Source organism: Heptranchias perlo, chromosome 34, assembly GCF_035084215.1.
Source record: "Heptranchias perlo isolate sHepPer1 chromosome 34, sHepPer1.hap1, whole genome shotgun sequence".
Lineage (NCBI taxonomy): Eukaryota > Metazoa > Chordata > Chondrichthyes > Hexanchiformes > Hexanchidae > Heptranchias > Heptranchias perlo.
Genome location: NC_090358.1, coordinates 22,052,087 through 22,071,317, shown reverse-complemented (window position 1 = coordinate 22,071,317; position 19,231 = coordinate 22,052,087). Strand labels below are relative to the sequence as shown.

At 42.7% G+C, this 19,231-nt stretch overlaps 1 protein-coding gene across 3 annotated transcripts in view; it reads left to right on the top strand.

Annotated features, from left to right (window-relative positions):
- rasef2 (RAS and EF-hand domain containing 2) overlaps positions 1-14,825 on the top strand; it is an 86,153-nt gene extending 71,328 nt beyond the window's left edge. For 2 of the 3 annotated variants that reach the window (XM_067971591.1, XM_067971592.1), the window contains exons 11-17: positions 348-479; positions 4,914-5,058; positions 6,775-6,856; positions 8,198-8,312; positions 10,057-10,176; positions 12,073-12,149; positions 14,385-14,825. In XM_067971591.1, the coding sequence (XP_067827692.1) occupies positions 348-479; positions 4,914-5,058; positions 6,775-6,856; positions 8,198-8,312; positions 10,057-10,176; positions 12,073-12,149; positions 14,385-14,487 (774 nt within the window). In that variant the 3' untranslated portion in view covers positions 14,488-14,825. Of the gene's footprint in view, positions 1-347; positions 480-4,913; positions 5,059-6,774; positions 6,863-8,197; positions 8,313-10,056; positions 10,177-12,072; positions 12,150-14,384 lie in introns of those variants that run through there. The other variant, XM_067971593.1, reaches the window with a different exon arrangement.
- Positions 14,826-19,231: the final 4,406 nt, after the last annotated feature.

Below are 19,231 nucleotides of genomic sequence, written 5' to 3'. Positions count from 1 at the left end.
TTTTACTATTAAAGGCGCTATATAAATGCAAGTTGATGTTACTAAACATGTCGAGTGAGGCTTCTGAACAACCTAATGAGATGCTTTATTGAAGGGGAGAAAGAAAGGGGATTTAATTGTCAGGAAGACAATGGGATTAATGTTATGTCTGTCAACAAAAAAAATGTGATCTTTGAGAAATGCATCTCAGTTCTGCTCCTGGTTCTATTACAATAGAGCTGGGTTCTGTTTCTGATCAAGATTTATAAAGAAGCTGCTTCTGATGTGTGTAATAACGGGCATTGTCCATTCGCTGCGGCCTTGGATTGGGGAATAGCAGTGAATTTGTATGGCTGTGTTTCTATTAGGTGTCTGAGCGGAAATCGGAGGTTGCCATGGAGATAGACGGTGTGTCCGGGAGCTGGAAGCCATCGCGCCCTGTCAGCCGCTGCAGCTCTACAGCTTCATCCAGGAGACGTCTGCCAGCATTCTCGCCAAAGGTAATACACAAACAACGATGGACAGGAAATGACCCTCTAGTCCATCCAGCCTATCACAATATATACACTCCCCACCCCATCCGAAACCAGGTGATCTCCTGGGAGAGATGAAAAACCAGATACAAACCCAGGCCAATGTGGGGGGAAAGAAAATCTGGAACCCCCTTAGGTGATCGAAACTAATGGGAGGGCTCTTTTTTTTTGTTTCATTCCTGGGAGACATCCTGAATACAACAAAAGAAATGGCCATGTCTGATTCTCTGAATTGGGCAAACTGCAAGTTCTCAAGAATGCGAGGGCAGAAAAATTCCTAATGAAAATTAGATTGTAATCCAAGTTTAGCTTCCAGTAATTGGACTTAGCGGTGCGGGCATTTTGTGTTTGTTGGTGTGCAGCTTGTAAATAGTTTATCACTAGATTAGTAGAGATTTCAGCCCATTTTGTCTATTCTGGTGCCAGTTTTCCATCAGCTAACTAGTCTAGGGGACGTAGTCTCAGGATAAGGGGTCAGACATTTAGGACATCTTATAGGCATCAAGGGATATGGGGATGGTGCAGGAAAACGGCATTGAAGTAGAAGATCAGCCATGATCTTGTTGAATGGTGGAGCAGGCTCGAGGGGGCCGGATGGTCTACTCCTGGTTCTTATGTTTTTATAGGACTGAGATGAGGGGGAATTTCTTCATTCAGAGGGTTGTTAATATTTGGAATTCTCAACAACTGAGCATCCACAGCCCTCTGGGGTAGAGTATATTTAAGGCTGAGATCGATAGATTTTTGGACTCTAGGGGAATCGAGGGATATGGGGATCGGGCGGGAAAGTGGAGTTGAGGTCAAAGATCAGCCCTGATCTTATTTAATGGTGGATCAGGCTTGATGGTCTGTATGGCCTACTCCTGCTCCTATTTCTTATGTTCTGACCCCCAATTCCTTCTTTTTCCAGGATGAGCAAGAAGATTTTTAAAAAACTTCCATCCCCTGTTCCCACCAGCATCTTCAGGACCATCCCCATATCACATTATTCATGATTACTTCAAACTAAAATTCTGCAAATCAGGAAATATTAAGCACTTCCATGAAAAATTGATCCTTTTGCTGAGGTGTTTGATTTGCATTAAAATGTGTAGACTGCAGCAAAAACAGTTGCTGTATTACAATATTTCTCAGCCAGTCCAGCACAATAGGAACAGATGGAGAATATATTCATCGTACGGTCAATAATGGCTGTTAACCTACATAGGAACATAAGAAATAGGAGTAGGCCATACGGCCCCTCAAGCCTGCTCCGCCATTCAATAAGATCATGGCTGATCTTCTACCTCAACTCCACGTTCCTGCTCTATCCCCATATCCCTTGATTCCCTTAGTGTCCAAAAATCTATCAATCTCAGTCTTGAATATACTCAACGACTGAGCATCCACAGCCCTCTGGGCTAGAGAATTCCAAAGATTCACAACCCTCTGAATGAAGAAATGTATCCTCATCTCGGTCCTAAATGGCCGATCCCTTATCTTGAGTCTAGTTCTAGACTCTTCAGCCAGGCAAAACAGCCTCTCAGCATCTACGCTGTAAAGCCCTCTAAGAATTTTATACCTTTCAATGAGATCACCTCCCATTCTTCTAAACTCCAGAGAATATAGGTCCATTCTACTCAATCTCTCCTCATAGGACAGCCCTCTCATCCCAGGAATCAATCTAGTGAACCTTCATTGCACCCCCTCAAGGACAAGTATATCCTTCCTGATCCATTCTGCATGAGTTGCAGACTAGTGTTAAGTTTGCTCCTTGTACAGATGCTCTGGTCGATTCACGCTTCACACAGCAAAATGGAGAGGAGGTTAATGTTATTTAAAATTACATTGTTTAACACAAATTCCATGCTGACTGCGTTTGGCAATAAACAAAACTCACTTTTATGTTCCTGCTTGGGTCCTGGGAGAGTAGAACACGAATGGAGAAACACAACCTGTGGGCGGCACTCCTCCCAATTTATGATCCCCCACAGTCTGCTCTTAGATCTGATGGAATCTGGTTTCTAAGTGGAGTCTCGTGCACTCCAGATTTGTGTGAATGTGCGAACCACGGAGTGTCATGACCTCGTAAGCTGCTCCAGCGGAAGGTTGTTGTGTTGTGTCCCTATTTATTATCACCCTGTGGAGTTTCTACTAGTCACAGCTTCCTATATTACCACCCGGGGAGGAGGGGAGTGGGGGAGCCTGAGACTTGGGACACGGAGCTGGTTTGATGCATCTGTACACATTTGTCACGATGTACAACTGATTCCCAAGGTGTATATACACGCACACGTACTATTCTCTGCATTATTGGGCACGTACAAGAGGCATGGAATCAGATGGCAGCTTGTGGGACCCTCAAAGTGTAAGTCTCCAATATTGCCAGGATTGCAACAATTATGTGCTTTTATATTAGTGAGTGTTATTGACGCCAGGAGTACTGTGCACCTGTCAGTAATCTGAAAGTTCAGACATGCTAAACTCTTTTCCTGAATGGAATGCTAATAACATGGTAAATCAGCAGGCAGAATCGGTGTAGGCCTTTAAATGTCAACAACAGTATTTAATAAGTGCTTCCTCCCCCCATAGCTCATTGAGTTTATCCAGACAGTAGCTAAACTATACAGGCCAGGAAAGGCCCAGGGTTCGAGTTAGCTGATCTCAGCCGGTGCAGTGGTAGGGTTACTCCAATTGGTCTCCATGCCCCTTCCCACTCCCGATAGCGACCAATGACCCCAGCTCCTAGTTTGCCTGTGTGGATGTGGGACAACACCAGGATCAATCTTGGCTTTGATTTCCACCTTGATTGAATAGCCTGTTGACATTCACTGTTGAGGCTCGCACATAAATAATGTCACTCGGGTGAGGTATAAGTGGGTGAATGTTACATGTGAAACCACACCTTGGGGAGGGGGAAGAAAATCGCCAAAGAAGGCTATAAATTTAAATTTGTTGGGAGCTCATCCTGTGCCAATTTACCTGAGCTAGGTCTATTGCAACTTGTCTTAACCTTTTGCACAGAAATTATTTGGGTTTTAACATCTAGTTTATAAACAGAGGCATAGAGTATAAATGCAAGGAAGTTATGCTAAACCTTTATAAATCACTGGTTAGGCCCCAGCTGGAGTATTGTGTCCACTTTAGGAAGGATGTCAAGGCCTTTGAGAGGGTGCAAAGGAGATTTACTAGAATGGTCCCAGGGATGCAGGACTTCAGTTACATGGAGAACTTAAGAGAATCTAGGGTTGTTCTCCTTAGATCAGGGAAGGTTAAGGGGAGATTTAATAGAGGTGTTCAAAATCATGAAGGATTTTAATTAAGTAAATAAGGAGAAACTATTTCTAGTGGCAGAAGGGTCGGTAACCAGAGGACACAAATTTAAGGTAATTGCAAAAGAGGTTAAGATGAGGAGAATTTTTTTTATGCAGGGGAAAAATTTGTTGGGCAATGGGGAAAGAGCAGTGGAGTGGGACTAATTGGATAGCTCTTTCAAAGAGCTGGCACAGGCACGATGTGCTGTATCATTTTATGATTCTACAATGATGGTGGGGTTTTTTTGTAAAACTCTCATTCCTGTCTTAGCAGGAATCCCTTCCTTTGAACAGTTGGCCAATCACACGTTGATCGGGTTTTTGGTCATAAATGAAGAGTAGATTGAAACCATCCACTGGTCACATCATCAATCCCGTTTCTAGCCTCCACGTCGTTGCGATATTATTCTCGTGGTGCAAATGGACTCTTTGCCCACTTATGTATTAGAGAGTCGATGGCACAGATGTAGTGAATGGGAGAGCAAGAAACAAGTTCTCCTGCATTGCTTCTTGCATTGTTATCTCTGCCTTTCCACCTATTCCCTTGGCATCAGTTGTGACTGCATTTGAAGTCTTGATCTAGCCAGCTACAATTAAATGTGCCCTATGCTTGTTTCACAATGAGTACACCACTTTGAACCTTTTTTTTGGTACTTTGGTGCCTACTTATGGAGTTGCCTCATCTCAAGTTCATAATTCATGAGGCACCGTGTTTGAGTTTGCTGTAAAATGCTCTGAGCATTTCATCCATCTCTATACACCTCTATCCCACCACACACATGATAACGCCTAAAATCTGTAGCGCACCCATATTTTGTACCCCGCACTAATTCGATGCAGGGGATCAAGATGAATTGGGGAAAAAAGCTGAAGAGACCTCCAGGTCACTGTGCTGGGTGTCCTACCTAAACCAATTCTGGGCTTGGGCTACTAATTTCAATAAAATTCTAGCTTTCTTTTTAAAAGGCAACTTCTGGCAATTCAACAGAGTTTATTGGGCTAAATTGAATCTTGACATTATTACTTTCCTGATGATCCTGGACTATAAACTTTGCAAATTTAAAGTTTAAAATAATTTTGGTGTGCATTGTTTTATTTTAATTTTCAGAAAATGGGTAATATAGGGGATGACTCCCAGCTAGACGGGCCACTCTACAGACTTGTCCTTGCGGGGGATGCTGGTTCAGGGAAATCCAGTTTTCTACTACGTCTGTGTATGAACGAGTTCAAAGGACACATTCCTACCACGTTGGGTAAGATATCTATCCTTTTCTGCCTGCCCTTTGTTTTCAACGGGTGATTTGTGGGGTTGCCTTCAGCAGATTGATCTGATCACAAAATGGGGCCAATTTTCCTTCAACCCCCCCCCCCCCCCCCCTCCCACACACCTCCTCCCCCAACCCCAGCGTGAGCACAAGTCGGGTGGAGCACATCCAAAGTACACTCTGCCCAAAGGGACCTGAACCCACCAGTTATTTCAGGTTTGGGCCATTATAATGTCCCCACACTGCTAAAGTGCAGAGAGCCTTTCACACAAGCCCCTTCCAAGGGGAATGGCCACCAGCTTTGCAACTTTTTCAGTGCTGTCCAGCCAGAAGGCCTTGAGGCCCTGATGATCATCCTGTTGGCTCTGTGGTGGGGGAGGAGTCGCCTATTTTTTTTTTGGAGTCTCCACAAGTTTGCAGCCAGCTACTTTTCAGATCCTCCGATCTGAGGCAAGCTAGGTGCAGGCCCACTTTCATTGTATTGGGCCTGCACCAAGCGAAGACCCAGGACATCACTCCTGCCTCATTAACGTGCTTCTAGCTGTTCCAGACGATAACGCTTCTCGGGAAAATCCTCAGGAGTGAACATCATCAAAAAGGGGCAGTGACCTAACATCACAGGCCTCCTCCCCTTTTCCTTCTACTTTGCCCGTGGGAAATAAGCAAATCTCAGGCACAAAGCAGAGGAAAATCAACCCAATTTCTTCCAAATCTCAGTGGTAGCCTTCTTTATTGCAATAGTTCTTTCTGATTTCTAGGTGATCTTGAAAACAAGACTGTAGAAATTAGAACTTTTATCCTTCCTATAATCGAGCCTGTTTTACTCTGCTACTTTACGTATGTTTTGCCAGTATGAAAATACTTAATATAATGGAGTCCTGTTTGACCAGGAGTACACTAAATCGGACTAATATTTTTTACAACCAGACCATTGACTGTTCCAGGATGAATTGAGATTTGGAAACATTAAGGGGAGAAATTTAATTACGGCAGGGGTGCAAGACGGGCGGGAGCGAGTCGGTCGCCTGTTATACACCCCGCCCGATTTCCCCTTTCCATTGTCTGATTTGCGTCCCCCTATTTTATGCCTAACAGGATGGATTTCATTCTCTATAATTTGCTTAAATAGAATGACCCCACCAAGGAAGAATTGTTTTGGTCTCTGTGTGTGTGGCAACATTGTACCCAGGGTACGGTAGTGTACTGGTTATGTTACTGGACTAGTAATACAGAGAACGGGAGTTCAAATCCCACCATGGCAATTTGAGAATTTGAATTCAGTTTTTAAAAAAAGTAGAATAATAAAAATGCTGGTATCGGTAAAAGTGACCATGAAGGCTGTAAAAACTCAACTGGTTCACTAAACCTGCCATCCTTACCTGGTCTGGCCTATATGTGACTCCAGTCCCACACCGTCGTGGTTGACTCTTAACTGCCTTCTGAAGTGGACCGGTAAGCCACTCAGTTGTATCAAAACCATTACCAGTGGTTCAAGAAGACAACAAGGGATAGGCAATAAATGCTGGCCTTCCCACTGACTCCCACATCCCGAGAATTTAAACATTTTTTTTAAAGATTGCTTACACTGTTATGATGAGCTGTGTAACGACTCCATCTTTGTTTGGCTAGGTTAGTTCTCTGTGTTTGTCAAAAGTTCTAATCCTAGTGAAACCCAATTATTGAATATAACCTGCTTGTTTCTAGGAGTTGATTTTCAAATGAAGAAACTATTGGTTGATGGTGAAAGTGCCACGTTACAGATCTGGGACACGGCTGGCCAGGAGAGGTAAAGGTGACTGTTTAAAGTGAGACACCTGTTGGTTTCTCTGCTTAAAATTTCGAATAGGCCAGAATTTAAAATTGCCCATCATTTTATTTAATGTTATATTTTATTACAATAAGGTGTTGAATATTCTTAGTGTAATTACATTAACCATATGAAAGCAGTGTATTTGTGTGACTTGTGAAAGGGTAGGAGCAATGTAAGAGTTTCTAGGAGATACAGATGCGTTGCTATTTTGTGTACATGAAGGATGCACCAATGGTATAATCACTTCAAACAGCAGCTCCAGTCCCTCCCTTCCTGTTCATACCTCAAGATGAGACACCTCACCATATGAAGGATACTGGGGTAAGACTAAACTTCACCTCCTGCATGATAACCTGGTAGAACGGAACGGATTGCCTGCCCGCTGTAGAAACTGCCTCATTTTTCGTTCCATTAATTTCAATGCAATAAGAAATCGGGAGGGTTCAACAATGGACGGGCGATCCTCTCTCTATATAATTGCCAAGCGGTGAAGGTGAAGATGACCCCCACCATGTTTTACTAAGGGTGTTCCCTTTTTGCGGTACTTGTATAAGGACTCCTCTCCACAACCCCCTCCCCCCGGCCCCCCTAAGGTTATGTTTCAGAGAGAAATCACAACCTCCTTACAGATAATGTATGAGAAATGGCCCACTGAATGATGGTGATCCTGTAACAACAACAACAACTTGCATTTATTTGGCACCTAAATGTAGCAAAACGTCCCAAGACGCTTCACAGGAGCGATTATCAAACAAAATTTGACACCGAGCCAAATAAGGAGATATTCGGACAGGTGACCAAAAGCTGGGTCAAAGAGGTGGGTTTTAAGGCGTTTCTTAAAGGAGGAGAGAGAGATAGAGAGGGTTAGGGAGGGAATTCGAGTTTAGGGCCTAGGCAGCTGAAGGCACAGCCACCAATGGTGGAGTGATGAAAATCGGGGATGCACAAGAGGCAGGAATTGGAGGAGAGCAGAGATCTCGGAGGGTTGTAGGGCTGGAGGAAGTTACAGAGATGGGGACTGGCGAGGCCACGAAGGGATTTGAAAACAAGGATGAGAATTTTAAAAGTGAAGCGTTGCTGGACTGGGAGCCAGTGTAGGTCAGTGAGCACAGGGTAATCACTCCCACCTGTGGCTCATCATTGCCTGACTGCGGTAGTTTTCGATACACCATTGTACCTCTTTCTATACATGGCCAAGAACTATGGAATAATCACTTGATTTTTGTTCAGTGTCTCTGCAGGATGAATCCATTTCCATATAGACCTCTGCAGCACAAACGTTCGTTAATGACACAGAATTTTTCTTTTCTCCCCCAGGTTTCGCAGTATTGCCAAGTCCTATTTCCGAAAAGCTCATGGTGTGTTATTACTGTACGATGTAACTTCAGAGACTAGTTTTCTGAATGTCCGAGAGTGGATTGATGAAATTAAGGTACAATTCATCTTGCTGGCGAAACAAAATTGCCCAGCCTCGTCAGTGGTTTAGTATGTTTGAAACCTCTTCACATTAGGTGGATTTGACATTGTGCACTTCCAAATCCATTACCATTTATATGGCCTTTCATTGAAATCATGTTGGTAGTGATCTAGCGTCCTCTTGCATATCTTTATCTGAATGTAGATGATGGCTCATTCTCTGACTCTTCCTCCATTATTTCGGAGGTTTTCCAGAGCTCTCGTCCTTCTCCTTATCAATGATCTCCTCCATTGGCCATCCATTCTATCAGCTCTTTTTTGCTGCTAATCCCACTGCACATTTATCAACTTCCTTCAGGCAATATGCCTTCATTGCACGAAACCCCACTCCTCTTATAGTGCAACACCAAAATACTTGATCTCTTCTAAAATATTCAAAATGCATTTCCTGAATTACCCCGTGGAATACCAACATAATGAAACCTTAGTCTGTTTCCTTTCTAGCCGTTTCGGGGGCTAGGAGACCAGACTGGGTAAGGTAATGATTACATTTTCGTGGCTGTGCTGAGCATGTGGTTTCCTCAGAATCTCTCACGCTGGACTCCACCCCTACAGTGGGGAGGGGGGAGGGGGAGGAATATATATAATAAAGGCATAAAACACAGTGAGAATATAAAACAAAATGCGCTACATAGGGTGGAATTGAAAATGTCACTGTCCAAGCGATGCTTTACAGGCCGAGAGTAATCAAACGAGAAAGATAATCAAACTGATTGACCTGGAGTGAAAATTATTGTTTTCTCGTACATTATTGTAATAGTAAAGGTTTCCTAAATCATAATAGCGTGTCCCACAGATTTCAAATCAATTTCCATTTTACAACATTCTGGTTCGCTTGCAGCAGCTGACATTTTACTGATCATCCAAAGCTACAAAAATCAACTAACTGGTCATTTAAAGGAAAGGACTTACATTCATACAGTGCCTTTCAGATCTTCAGGATGTCCCAAAGCACTTCACATACAAACAGCAATGAGATAAATGACCAGATAATCTGTTTTTAGTGATGTTGATTAAGGGATAAATATTGGGTTAGGATACTGGGAGAACTCTCTGTTCAAATAGTGCCATGAGATTGTTTACATCCACCCGAGCGGGCAGATGGGACCTCTGTTTAACATCTCATCTGAAAGACAGCATCTCTGACAGTGCTGCACTGAAGTGCCAATTTAGATTATGTGCTCAAGTCTCTGGAATGGGGATTGAACCCACGACCTTCTGACTCAGAGGCAAGAGTTGTTACTGCTGAGCCAAGGCTGACTGCTAAATTTATCGGGTTTGCTGACCATGGCACCTTGCTGTGCAAAAATTGGCTGCCAAGTTTGTCTACATAACAAAAAAGTAATCCATTGGATGTGAAGTGCTTTAGAACATCCTGAGGATGTACCAGGCACTTTATAAAATGTCTCATCTGTCTCTTGGTCTGTGTGTTGATGTATGGGACACTTCACTCTTGCCTGGACCAGTATGGCGGGCTGGTGTTACTTGGCCTAAAGATGTCATTGCCAGTACTAGAAGACAACTTCCTCTGCCCTATGTATAACATAATGATTATAAACCTGTTCTTTATAAACTGGTTTATGACTTTTTTAACAATATCAGAGAAAATCTTCCCCAATAGTTTTATATCTATATGGTTCTAAAAACAAGATAACCCCTTTGTACAGTAAAATGGTGCTGATGAACAATATCTTTTTCAGAATTCTACTGATATCCCGACACCAATTATCTTAATTGGGAATAAAATAGATTTAAGAAACGAAATGCCTCAAGCACAACGTAGCACTGTGTTGACTGCCCATGGAGAGAAATTAGCTATGGTAAGAATAATTTCTTCTACACTTATCACGCTATATATTCTCTCATTAATCATTAAATAATTACTTTGCCTCAGTATTTACCAGGGAGACTAACATGGTGGGCATGACATTCGAAGAAGAGTTCAGAAAAGATAGAGACATTTAAGGTAGAAAAGGGGGAGATAATTGATAAACTGATCAAGCTTAGAGAGGATAAAACCCCAGGTCCTGATGGACTGCATCTATGCATCGTAAAAGAAGTTAAGGAAGAGATGGCAGAGGCACTATTACATACCTATAAAAATTCATTAGAAAAGGAAATAGTGCTGGAGGACTGGTGGACAGCAAATGTGATTCCTATATTTAAAAAGGGAGATAGAACCAGTCCAGGGAACTATAGACCAATTAGCTTAACGTCGATGGTAGGAAAGATAATGGATTCCTTACTCAGATGTAATAGAAAAACATCTAGGAACCGAAAATATAATAAAGAATAGTCAGCATGGATTTCAAAAGGGAAGGTCTTGCTTGACCAACCTTATTGAATTCTTTGAAGAAGTAACAGAAAGGGTAATGCAGTATATGTAATATATTTGGATTTTCAAAAGGCTTTGATAAGGTACCACATGGTAGACTCATGACTAAGGTCAGAGCATGTGGAGTTAGGGGACAAGTAGCAGAATGGATAGCAAGCTGGCTACAAAACAGAGAACAGAGAGTAGGGATTAAAGGTAGTTACTCAGACTGGCAAACGGCGGGAAGTGGTATTCCACAAGAATCGGTGCTGGGACCAATATTGTTCACCATTTACATAAACGATTTGGACTCCGGAATTGACAGTACATTGTCAAAATTTGCGGACAACACCAAATTGGGGGGTAGAGTTAATACTGAAGAGGACTGCGACAAAATACAGGAAGACATTAATAAACTTGCAGGATGGGTGTGTAATTGGCAAATGAATTCCAATATAGATAAGTGTGAGGTGGTACATTTTGGTAGGAAGAATATGGAGGCCAAAACTGCTTGGAAAGTAAGAGTCTAAATGGGGTAGAGGAGCAGAGGGATCTGGGGATATAGATACACAAATCACTAAAAGTAGCGACGCATGTTAATAAGGCAGTGAAAAAAGCAAACAAACTACTGGGGTTCATTTCTAGAGGGATAGAATTGAAAAGCAGAGAAGTTATGTTAAACTTGTATAGAACCTTGGATAGACCACACTTGGAGTATTGTGAACAGTTCTGGTCTCCATATTATAAAAAGGATATAGAGGAACTGGAGAAGATGCAAAAAAGATTTATTAGGATGGTACCAGAACTGAGAGGTAATACCTATCAGGATAGATTGAACAGGCCGGGTCTTTTTTAGAGAAGACTAAGGCGTGACCTGATAGAGGTTTTAAGATTATGAAAGGGTTTGAGAGGGTAGATGTAGATATGCTTCCACTTGTGGGGGAGACCAGAACTTGGGGCCATAAATATATGATAGTCACTAATAAATCCAGTAGGGAATTCAGGAGAAAGATCTTTATCCAGAGAGTGGTCACAAGGAGTAGTTGAGGTGACTAGCATTTAAGGGGAAGCTAGAAAATCAAAATTAGAAGGATATGCTGATAGGGTTAGATGACGTAGGGAGGGATGAGGCTCGTGTGGAGCATAAACACCGGCATGGACTGGTTGGGCCAAATGGCCTGTTTCTGTGCTGTACATTCTATGCAAACACTGTTTAGCAACCGGCTCCAATCGAACCCTCTGTATCTAAAGTACCACAATATAGAGCTATTTTTAGGTTAATTGAAATTTTTTAATGCAGTTCACTTCATATTAACCATGAATCTTGTATAGATGATGCAAATTGTAGGCCAACCTGTATACAGATCAATACAGGGTAAATCTGTGCTTCGTCTTTCTCTAGACTTACAGTGCTTTGTTTTGTGAAACAAGTGCAAAGGATGGGACAAATGTGGTGGAGGCTGTTCTGCATTTGGCCAGGTAAGGTCACTGATGGCTGTACAGATCTGAGGTGTTTATGTAGGCAGCAAAATTCTGCTGTAACTGTTGTAATTATGTGGATAGTGGAATGCATACAGTAAAAAATGGAAGAACTTGCATTTTCATGTAAAGTGCTTTGAGAAGGCATTATAACAAATGTATTTCTTGGGAGGTGTAGTCACTATTATGCAGGTAATTTGTGTACAGCAAGGTTCCACTCAACAGCAAATGAATGAGCAGATAATCATGTGTTGGTTGAGAGAGGAATGTTGGCCTGGATGTTGGGAGAGTCCACTGCTCTTTTTTGAATAGTGCTGTGGCATTGTGTTGGGACCACCTTCCTTCATTGGGACCGTGCACTCTGTCTCTTTATGTTGAGACTGTATTCGTGCATTGGGACATATATTCATAATCGCTTTTCTGGAAGGAAGTGCAGAAAATAATGAAATTGTTAAATTTCACTGTGGTAAAGGTTACTAAATGGAAGTATATGTTGAGCAGGTGTCTCTGGGCTATAGATCCACTGGCACACACTGGTCTTTAGTCACTCACTACTCTTGGTACCATGCTCAAGTGGTCACTATTCAGGAGTGAAGTGGGGGGGGGGGTGGGGGGGCATATCCTGCCTTTACTATCCTGTGAGTCTGTGGCATCTCACAATCAGGAACAGGAACCCTGGCTGTTTTTCACTTGCCCACAAATTAGGAGGGATGAGATGTGGAGGAAGTTACTGCAGTCTGGACTAATTTGGGGTCAGTGGTTCTTCTGTAATTTCCTGAGAAATTTGTAACGGGGCTCCTTCACGAATCCCAGATGACTTCTGTTACACTGTGAGATGGGGCACTTCCCCACAGGGAGAGAGGGACAATCACCACACAAACTGTATAGACTGTTGTCGTGCAACTCCTAGGACTAGCTTGACTAGCGTTAGTGAAGACCTTGAAGGAAGTCAGTATCACTGCCCCTTTAGCCAAAGAATAGTAGGAGGATGAAAAGAGGGACAAATAAAAATGTTTTTGCTGGCAAACCATAAGTCAGTGAATGATATCCGTGCTGCAGTCCGTTCTCCCCCGTTCTTCATCAAGGAGGGATTTGCATTTGAATTTCAAAATCAGTAATTGTTTAACAGTCCTGTGGATATTTTGTGTGTCAACTTGAGTCAGGCAATTGGCACCTACTCCCAATGTCAGTACAGTACTGAAGCCATGTTGGGGCCAATTCAAGCCTGCCATGGACCTATGAGGGCAATTCAACGTTAGTTAAGTGTATATGTATATATAAAAAACATTAAAATGTTTTTTTTTTAAAAAGTAATATTTTTATTTTCTAAACAATCACTGCCTTGTCCTCAGTGGAGTGGGACGGTAGCCACTTTGATTCCCTGCAGTTGAGGACAAGACTATTTAAAGTGCGAGGAAGGAATGGTAATCCAACTGGTATTAGCCTATTGGTCTGGGTATCTGTACATACTCTTGCCAGTGTGATATGCTTTCCCAGGCTGTAACACCTGAAATTTGAATCCAGGCCTCTCTGTCAAACTAAAATAGCTGAGGTGAAGAATCTGTCTCAGGCCAACAGGAATGAGACCTCAATAGACCCCTGCATGTCTCACAACAGTAAGATGTACCCAGTTACAAGTATTCCCCGTTGAAGTGCTGCTCCGTAGTACCAAGGAATCTCGATAATTGAAATGTAATGCAATCCAGTGAGGTAGGCTGGATATGTCTGCCACAGTATGTCTGCCCATATCCTAACTCGCACCAAGTCTCGTTCATCCATCACCCCTGTCCTTGCTGACTTACATTGGCTCCCGGTCCGGGAACGCCATGATTTTAAAATTCTCATCCTTGTTTTCAAATCCCTTCGTGGCCTCGCCCCTCCCTATCTCCGTAATCTCCTCCAGCTCTGCAACCCTCCGCGCTCCTCCAATTCTTGCCTCTTGCGCATCCCCGATTTTAATTGCTCCACCATTGACGACCGTGCCTTCAGCTGCCTAGGCCCTAAGCTCTGGAATTCCCTCCCTAAACCTCTCCGACTCTCTCTCCTCCTTAAAACCTACCTCTTTGACCAAGCTTTTGGTCACCTGACCTAATATCTCCTTATGTGGCTCAGTGTGAAATTTTGTTTGATAACGCTCCGGTGAAGCGCCTTGGGACGTTAAAGGCGCTATATAAATGCAAGTTGTTGTTGTTTATATGTGGTACATAATTCGTGTTCATTTCTCTCTCCATACAGAGAAGCGAAAAAGAATGCAAGCATTAGGGACAGTGTTGAACCAGTGACGAAGCTAACAACAGCAGATGGGAAAAAAGTGCTGAACAATTGCTGTAAAGTGTAGAACTAGTACTCGATGGATTGTAGTCTTTCACTGACCTCTATTAAGCCATAGACTATTCACGGGATTTGTGATGTTTGGTCACAATATGTTATCACAGATTTTTTTTTGCAAATCTTTACTCTCATTTGAGAGCATCTCTATTTTATGGCCAATATATTTGGCAGACACTGCGTATATTTTTATATGAGGGTATATAGGTTTAGATGTACATATTTGAGCAGAGGAACACATGTTGCTTATTCTATTTTGTGATGGTTTTGTATTAGTGTAAATCCTGACACTTTAAAAAGACATGCTGGGAATGTATGAAGTAAAATAAACTAGTTTTGTAAAATTAAGGAATGTTGCTTTTTGAAATGACAAATCTGTTCAGTAAAAGCTGTCCTGTTAGAAATTGAAAAAGCTGATTAAAATAAATCTGAATTCTTAACACTCATATTGAAATCATTTTTCAAATTGTCCTCCCTCCCTTCCCAAACTAGACTGACCAAAACATTGCCAGTATCTGCATTGAATTCCTTTTCATAGAATCATAGAAGTTTACAACACGGAAACAGGCCCTTCGGCCCAACATGTCCATGTCGCCCAGTTTATACCACTAAGCTAGTCCCAATTGCCTGCACTTGGCCCATATCCCTCTATACCCATCTTACCCATGTAACTGTCCAAATGCTTTTTAAAAGACAAAATTGTACCCGCCTCCACTACTGTCTCTGGCAGCTCGTTCCAGACACTCACCACCCTTTGAGTGAAAAAATTGCCCCTCTGGACCCTTTTGTATCTCTCCCCTCTCACCTTAAATCTATGCCCCCTCGTTATAGACTCCCCTACCTTTGGGAAAAGATTTTGACTATCTACCTTATCTATGCCCCTCATTATTTTATAGACTTCTATAAGATCACCCCTAAACCTCCTACTCTCCACGGAAAAAAGTCTCAGTCTATCCAACCTCTCCCTATAAGTCAAACCATCAAGTCCCGGTAGCATCCTAGTAAATCTTTTCTGCACTCTTTCTAGTTTAATAATATCCTTTCTATAATAGGGTGACCAGAACTGTACACAGTATTCCAAGTGTGGCCTTACTAATGTCTTGTACAACTTCAACAAGACATCCCAACTCCTGTATTCAATGTTCTGACCAATGAAACCAAGCATGCTGAATGCCTTCTTCACCACCCTATCCACCTGTGACTCCACTTTCAAGGAGCTATAAACCTGTACTCCTAGATCTCTTTGTTCTACAACTCTCCCCAACGCCCTACCATCAACAGAGTAGGTCCTGGCCCGATTCGATCTACCAAAATGCATCACCTCACATTTATCTAAATTAAACTCCATCTGCCATTCATCGGCCCACTGGCCCAATTTATCAAGATCCCGTTGCAATCCTAGATAACCTTCTTCACTGTCCACAATGCCACCAATCTTGGTGTCATCTGCAAACTTACTAACCATGCCTCCTAAATTCTCATCCAAATCATTAATATAAATAACAAATAACAGCGGACCCAGCACCGATCCCTGAGGCACACCGCTGGTCACAGGCCAGCGACAATCTAGATTACCAGAATCTATCTGCATTGCACTTCTCGTTTCTGATTTGGCCAGGAGTGATATAACTATTCATAATTGCACTCAATTGTATTATGATTTGATTGAATTGAGAGAAAAATGTAGGAACATAGGAACAGGAGTAGGCCATTCAGCCCCTCGTGCCTGCATCATGGCTGATCTGTGATCTAACTCCATATACCCGCCTTTGGCCCATATCCCTTAATACCTTTGGTTGCCAAAAAGCTATCTATCTCAGATTTAAATTTAGCAATTGAGCTAGTATCAATTGCCATTTGCGGAAGAGAGTTCCAAACTTCTACCACCCTTTGTGTGTAGAAATGTTTTCTAATCTCACTCCTGAAAGGTCTGGCTCTAATTTTTAGACTGTGCCCCCACTCCTAAAATCCCCAACCAGCGGAAATAGTTTCTCTCTATCCACCCTATCCGTTCCCCTTAATATCTTAAAGTTCGATCAGATCACCCCTTAACCTTCGAAACTCTAGAGAATACAACCCCAATTTGTGTAATCTCTCCTCGTATCTTAACCCTTGAAGTCCGGGTATCATTCTAGTAAACCTACGCTGCACTCCCTCCAAGGCCAATATGTCCTTCCGAAGGTGCGGTGCCCAGAACTGCTCACAGTACTCCAGGTGCGGTCTAACCAGGGTTTTGTATAGCTGCAGCATAACTTCTGCCCCCTTGTACTCTGGTCCTCTGGATATAAAGGCCAGCATTCCATTAGCCTTATTGATTATTTTCTGCACCTGTTCATGACACTTCAATGATCTATGTACCTGAACCCCTAAGTCCTTTTGGACATCCACTGTTTTTAACTTTTTACCATTTAGAAAGTAGCCTGTTCTATCCTTGTAAGTTGCTAAAATAGCTTATGAGTGCTTATGGGGTTTCCCATAAATCTGGGTGAGTCCTTTCTCAGCAGATGCAAGCACTCCGACTCGGGAACACTGAGCTGCACAAGGTCCAGAAGAGTGGTTTCAGTGGAGGGAGAGGTGAGGGGACCTTTAATCAGGTTTCCAGATACTGCAGAGATTCTCATCTGTGGACGTGAGTGTGAAGTGAGTTTACCCAACTCTACCTCTCAACCACCTCCCTCGACCCCTCCATTGTCTCTCATTTGTCTCGCTGCTTGTCCAACATCCAGTACTGGATGAGTAAACATTTCCTCCAACTATTGGGAAGACTGAAGCCATTGTCTTTGGTCCCTGCCACAGACTCTGTGTCCTAGCCACCGATTTCATCCCTCTCCTTGGCCACTGTCTGAGGCTGAACCAGACCGTTCACAACCTTGGTGTCCTACCACATATCCGTTCCATCACCAAGATCGCCTACTTCCACCTCTGTAACATCGCCCGTCTCCGCCTCTGCCTCAGCTCATCTACTGCTGAAACCCTCATCCATGCCTTTGTTACCTCTGGACTTGACTATTCCAATGCTCTCCTGGCTGGCTTTCCATCTTCCACCCTCCATAAACTTGAGCTCATCCAAAACTCTGCTGCCCATATCCTAACTCGCACCAAGTCCCATTCTCCCATCATCCCTGTGTTCGCTGACCTACATTGGCTCCTGGTCCAGGAATACTTCGATTTTAAAGTTCACATCCTTGTTTTCAAATCCCTCCGTGGCCTCGCCCCTCCCTATCTCTGTAACCTCCTCCAGTCCTACATCCTCAGAGATCTCTGCTCCTCCAATTCTTGCCTCTTGCACATCCCCGATTTTAATCGCTCCACCATTGGCGGCCATGCCTTCAGCTGCCTAGGTCCTAAGCTCTGGAATTCCCTTCCTAGACCTCTCCGCCTCTCTACCTCTGTCTCCTCCTTTAAGACGCTCCTTAAAACCTACTTCTTCACCTGTCCTAATATCTTCTTATGCAGCTTGGTGTCAAATTTTGTTTGATAATGCTCCTGTGAAGCGCCTTGGGATGTTTTACTATGGTGAAGGTGCTATATTAATGCACATTGTTGTTATTGTTAGGATTCAGTATTCAGTGTCGTCGGGCAGCAGCATTCAGTACAAAACTGACCATAGCTTGGTACAAAGTGGCAGTAGTTTAGGCTTTTCCCCCTCATCACTTTGTATTCACCACCAAAAAGTCAGATATCTATAAGCAGGTGATTTCCTTTGATCTGAAACCTGTGTCCTTATACATGACATGTATGAGTTAGCAGCTCAGGGTTAACTATGTCCCATTTGCAGTGTACAGGTAACTAGCATCATGGGCTGTCCACTGTTCTCTCTCAAAAAGGCAGAAAACACCACACTAACAGACCAATGTGTGCAGACTAAAGCTACTTGATCAGCTTTATTTACAGGACAATTAATATATATATCCGGCATAGGCACGATGGGCTGAATGGCCTCTTATCTGTGCTGAGGGTTCTTAATTCTCTACAATTTTTGAAATCCATCCGTAACAAGTTAGAATGCCCTTTTTAGAATGTAGTGGGGTCTGATAGGTGATCAGACTGGGAGATGAGACGGTCAAGTTTCTCGGTAGACCTTCCAGATGCAATGTTGTAGGTGGAGATACCAAACTTAAGTCAGCAATCGTACTGCTTCTGAACACCAGCTACTTGAGAGAAAGTTAAGGAAATTGGAAAGTATAAAACATTTGCACACTAAGTAAATTGATGCTGTCCACACATTCTTTTGCTTTCTCCTGGGTGTGAGGGAATGTTGGTCATAGTTTCTGTTGTGCAATAGGAAACAATGATAAAGGTTTGTTATGAAGGCTTTCATGTGCAGACTTGAGTTTTGGATATTGAATGTTAGAGCACATTAAGTACATGAAAACAAGGTTTTATCCACAGTAAGAGAAGCAGCACAAACAAGAAAAAAACAATTCAGCCCTTCTAACATATTCCCACAACAGACCCAATACAATATGTACTATAAATCAAAACAGCAGATACAGCTATTGATTATAAATCAATTATGTAGAGGATTGGGGGAAAAAAAATACTGTGGTGCATCAGACTGGTCCCAACATTTGAAAGCATGCCATACTGTACCTCTTATACCCCTCAGTTGCTTCTTTCATAATACCTAGCAAGCTCCCACATGAATTTGCTGACACCACTTGAATTTGCCAACACTATATACCATCGCTGTCTCCCTAGGGATTGTGTTTCACGTATTCACCACCCTCTGTGTGAAGCAGTTAAATCAAAAC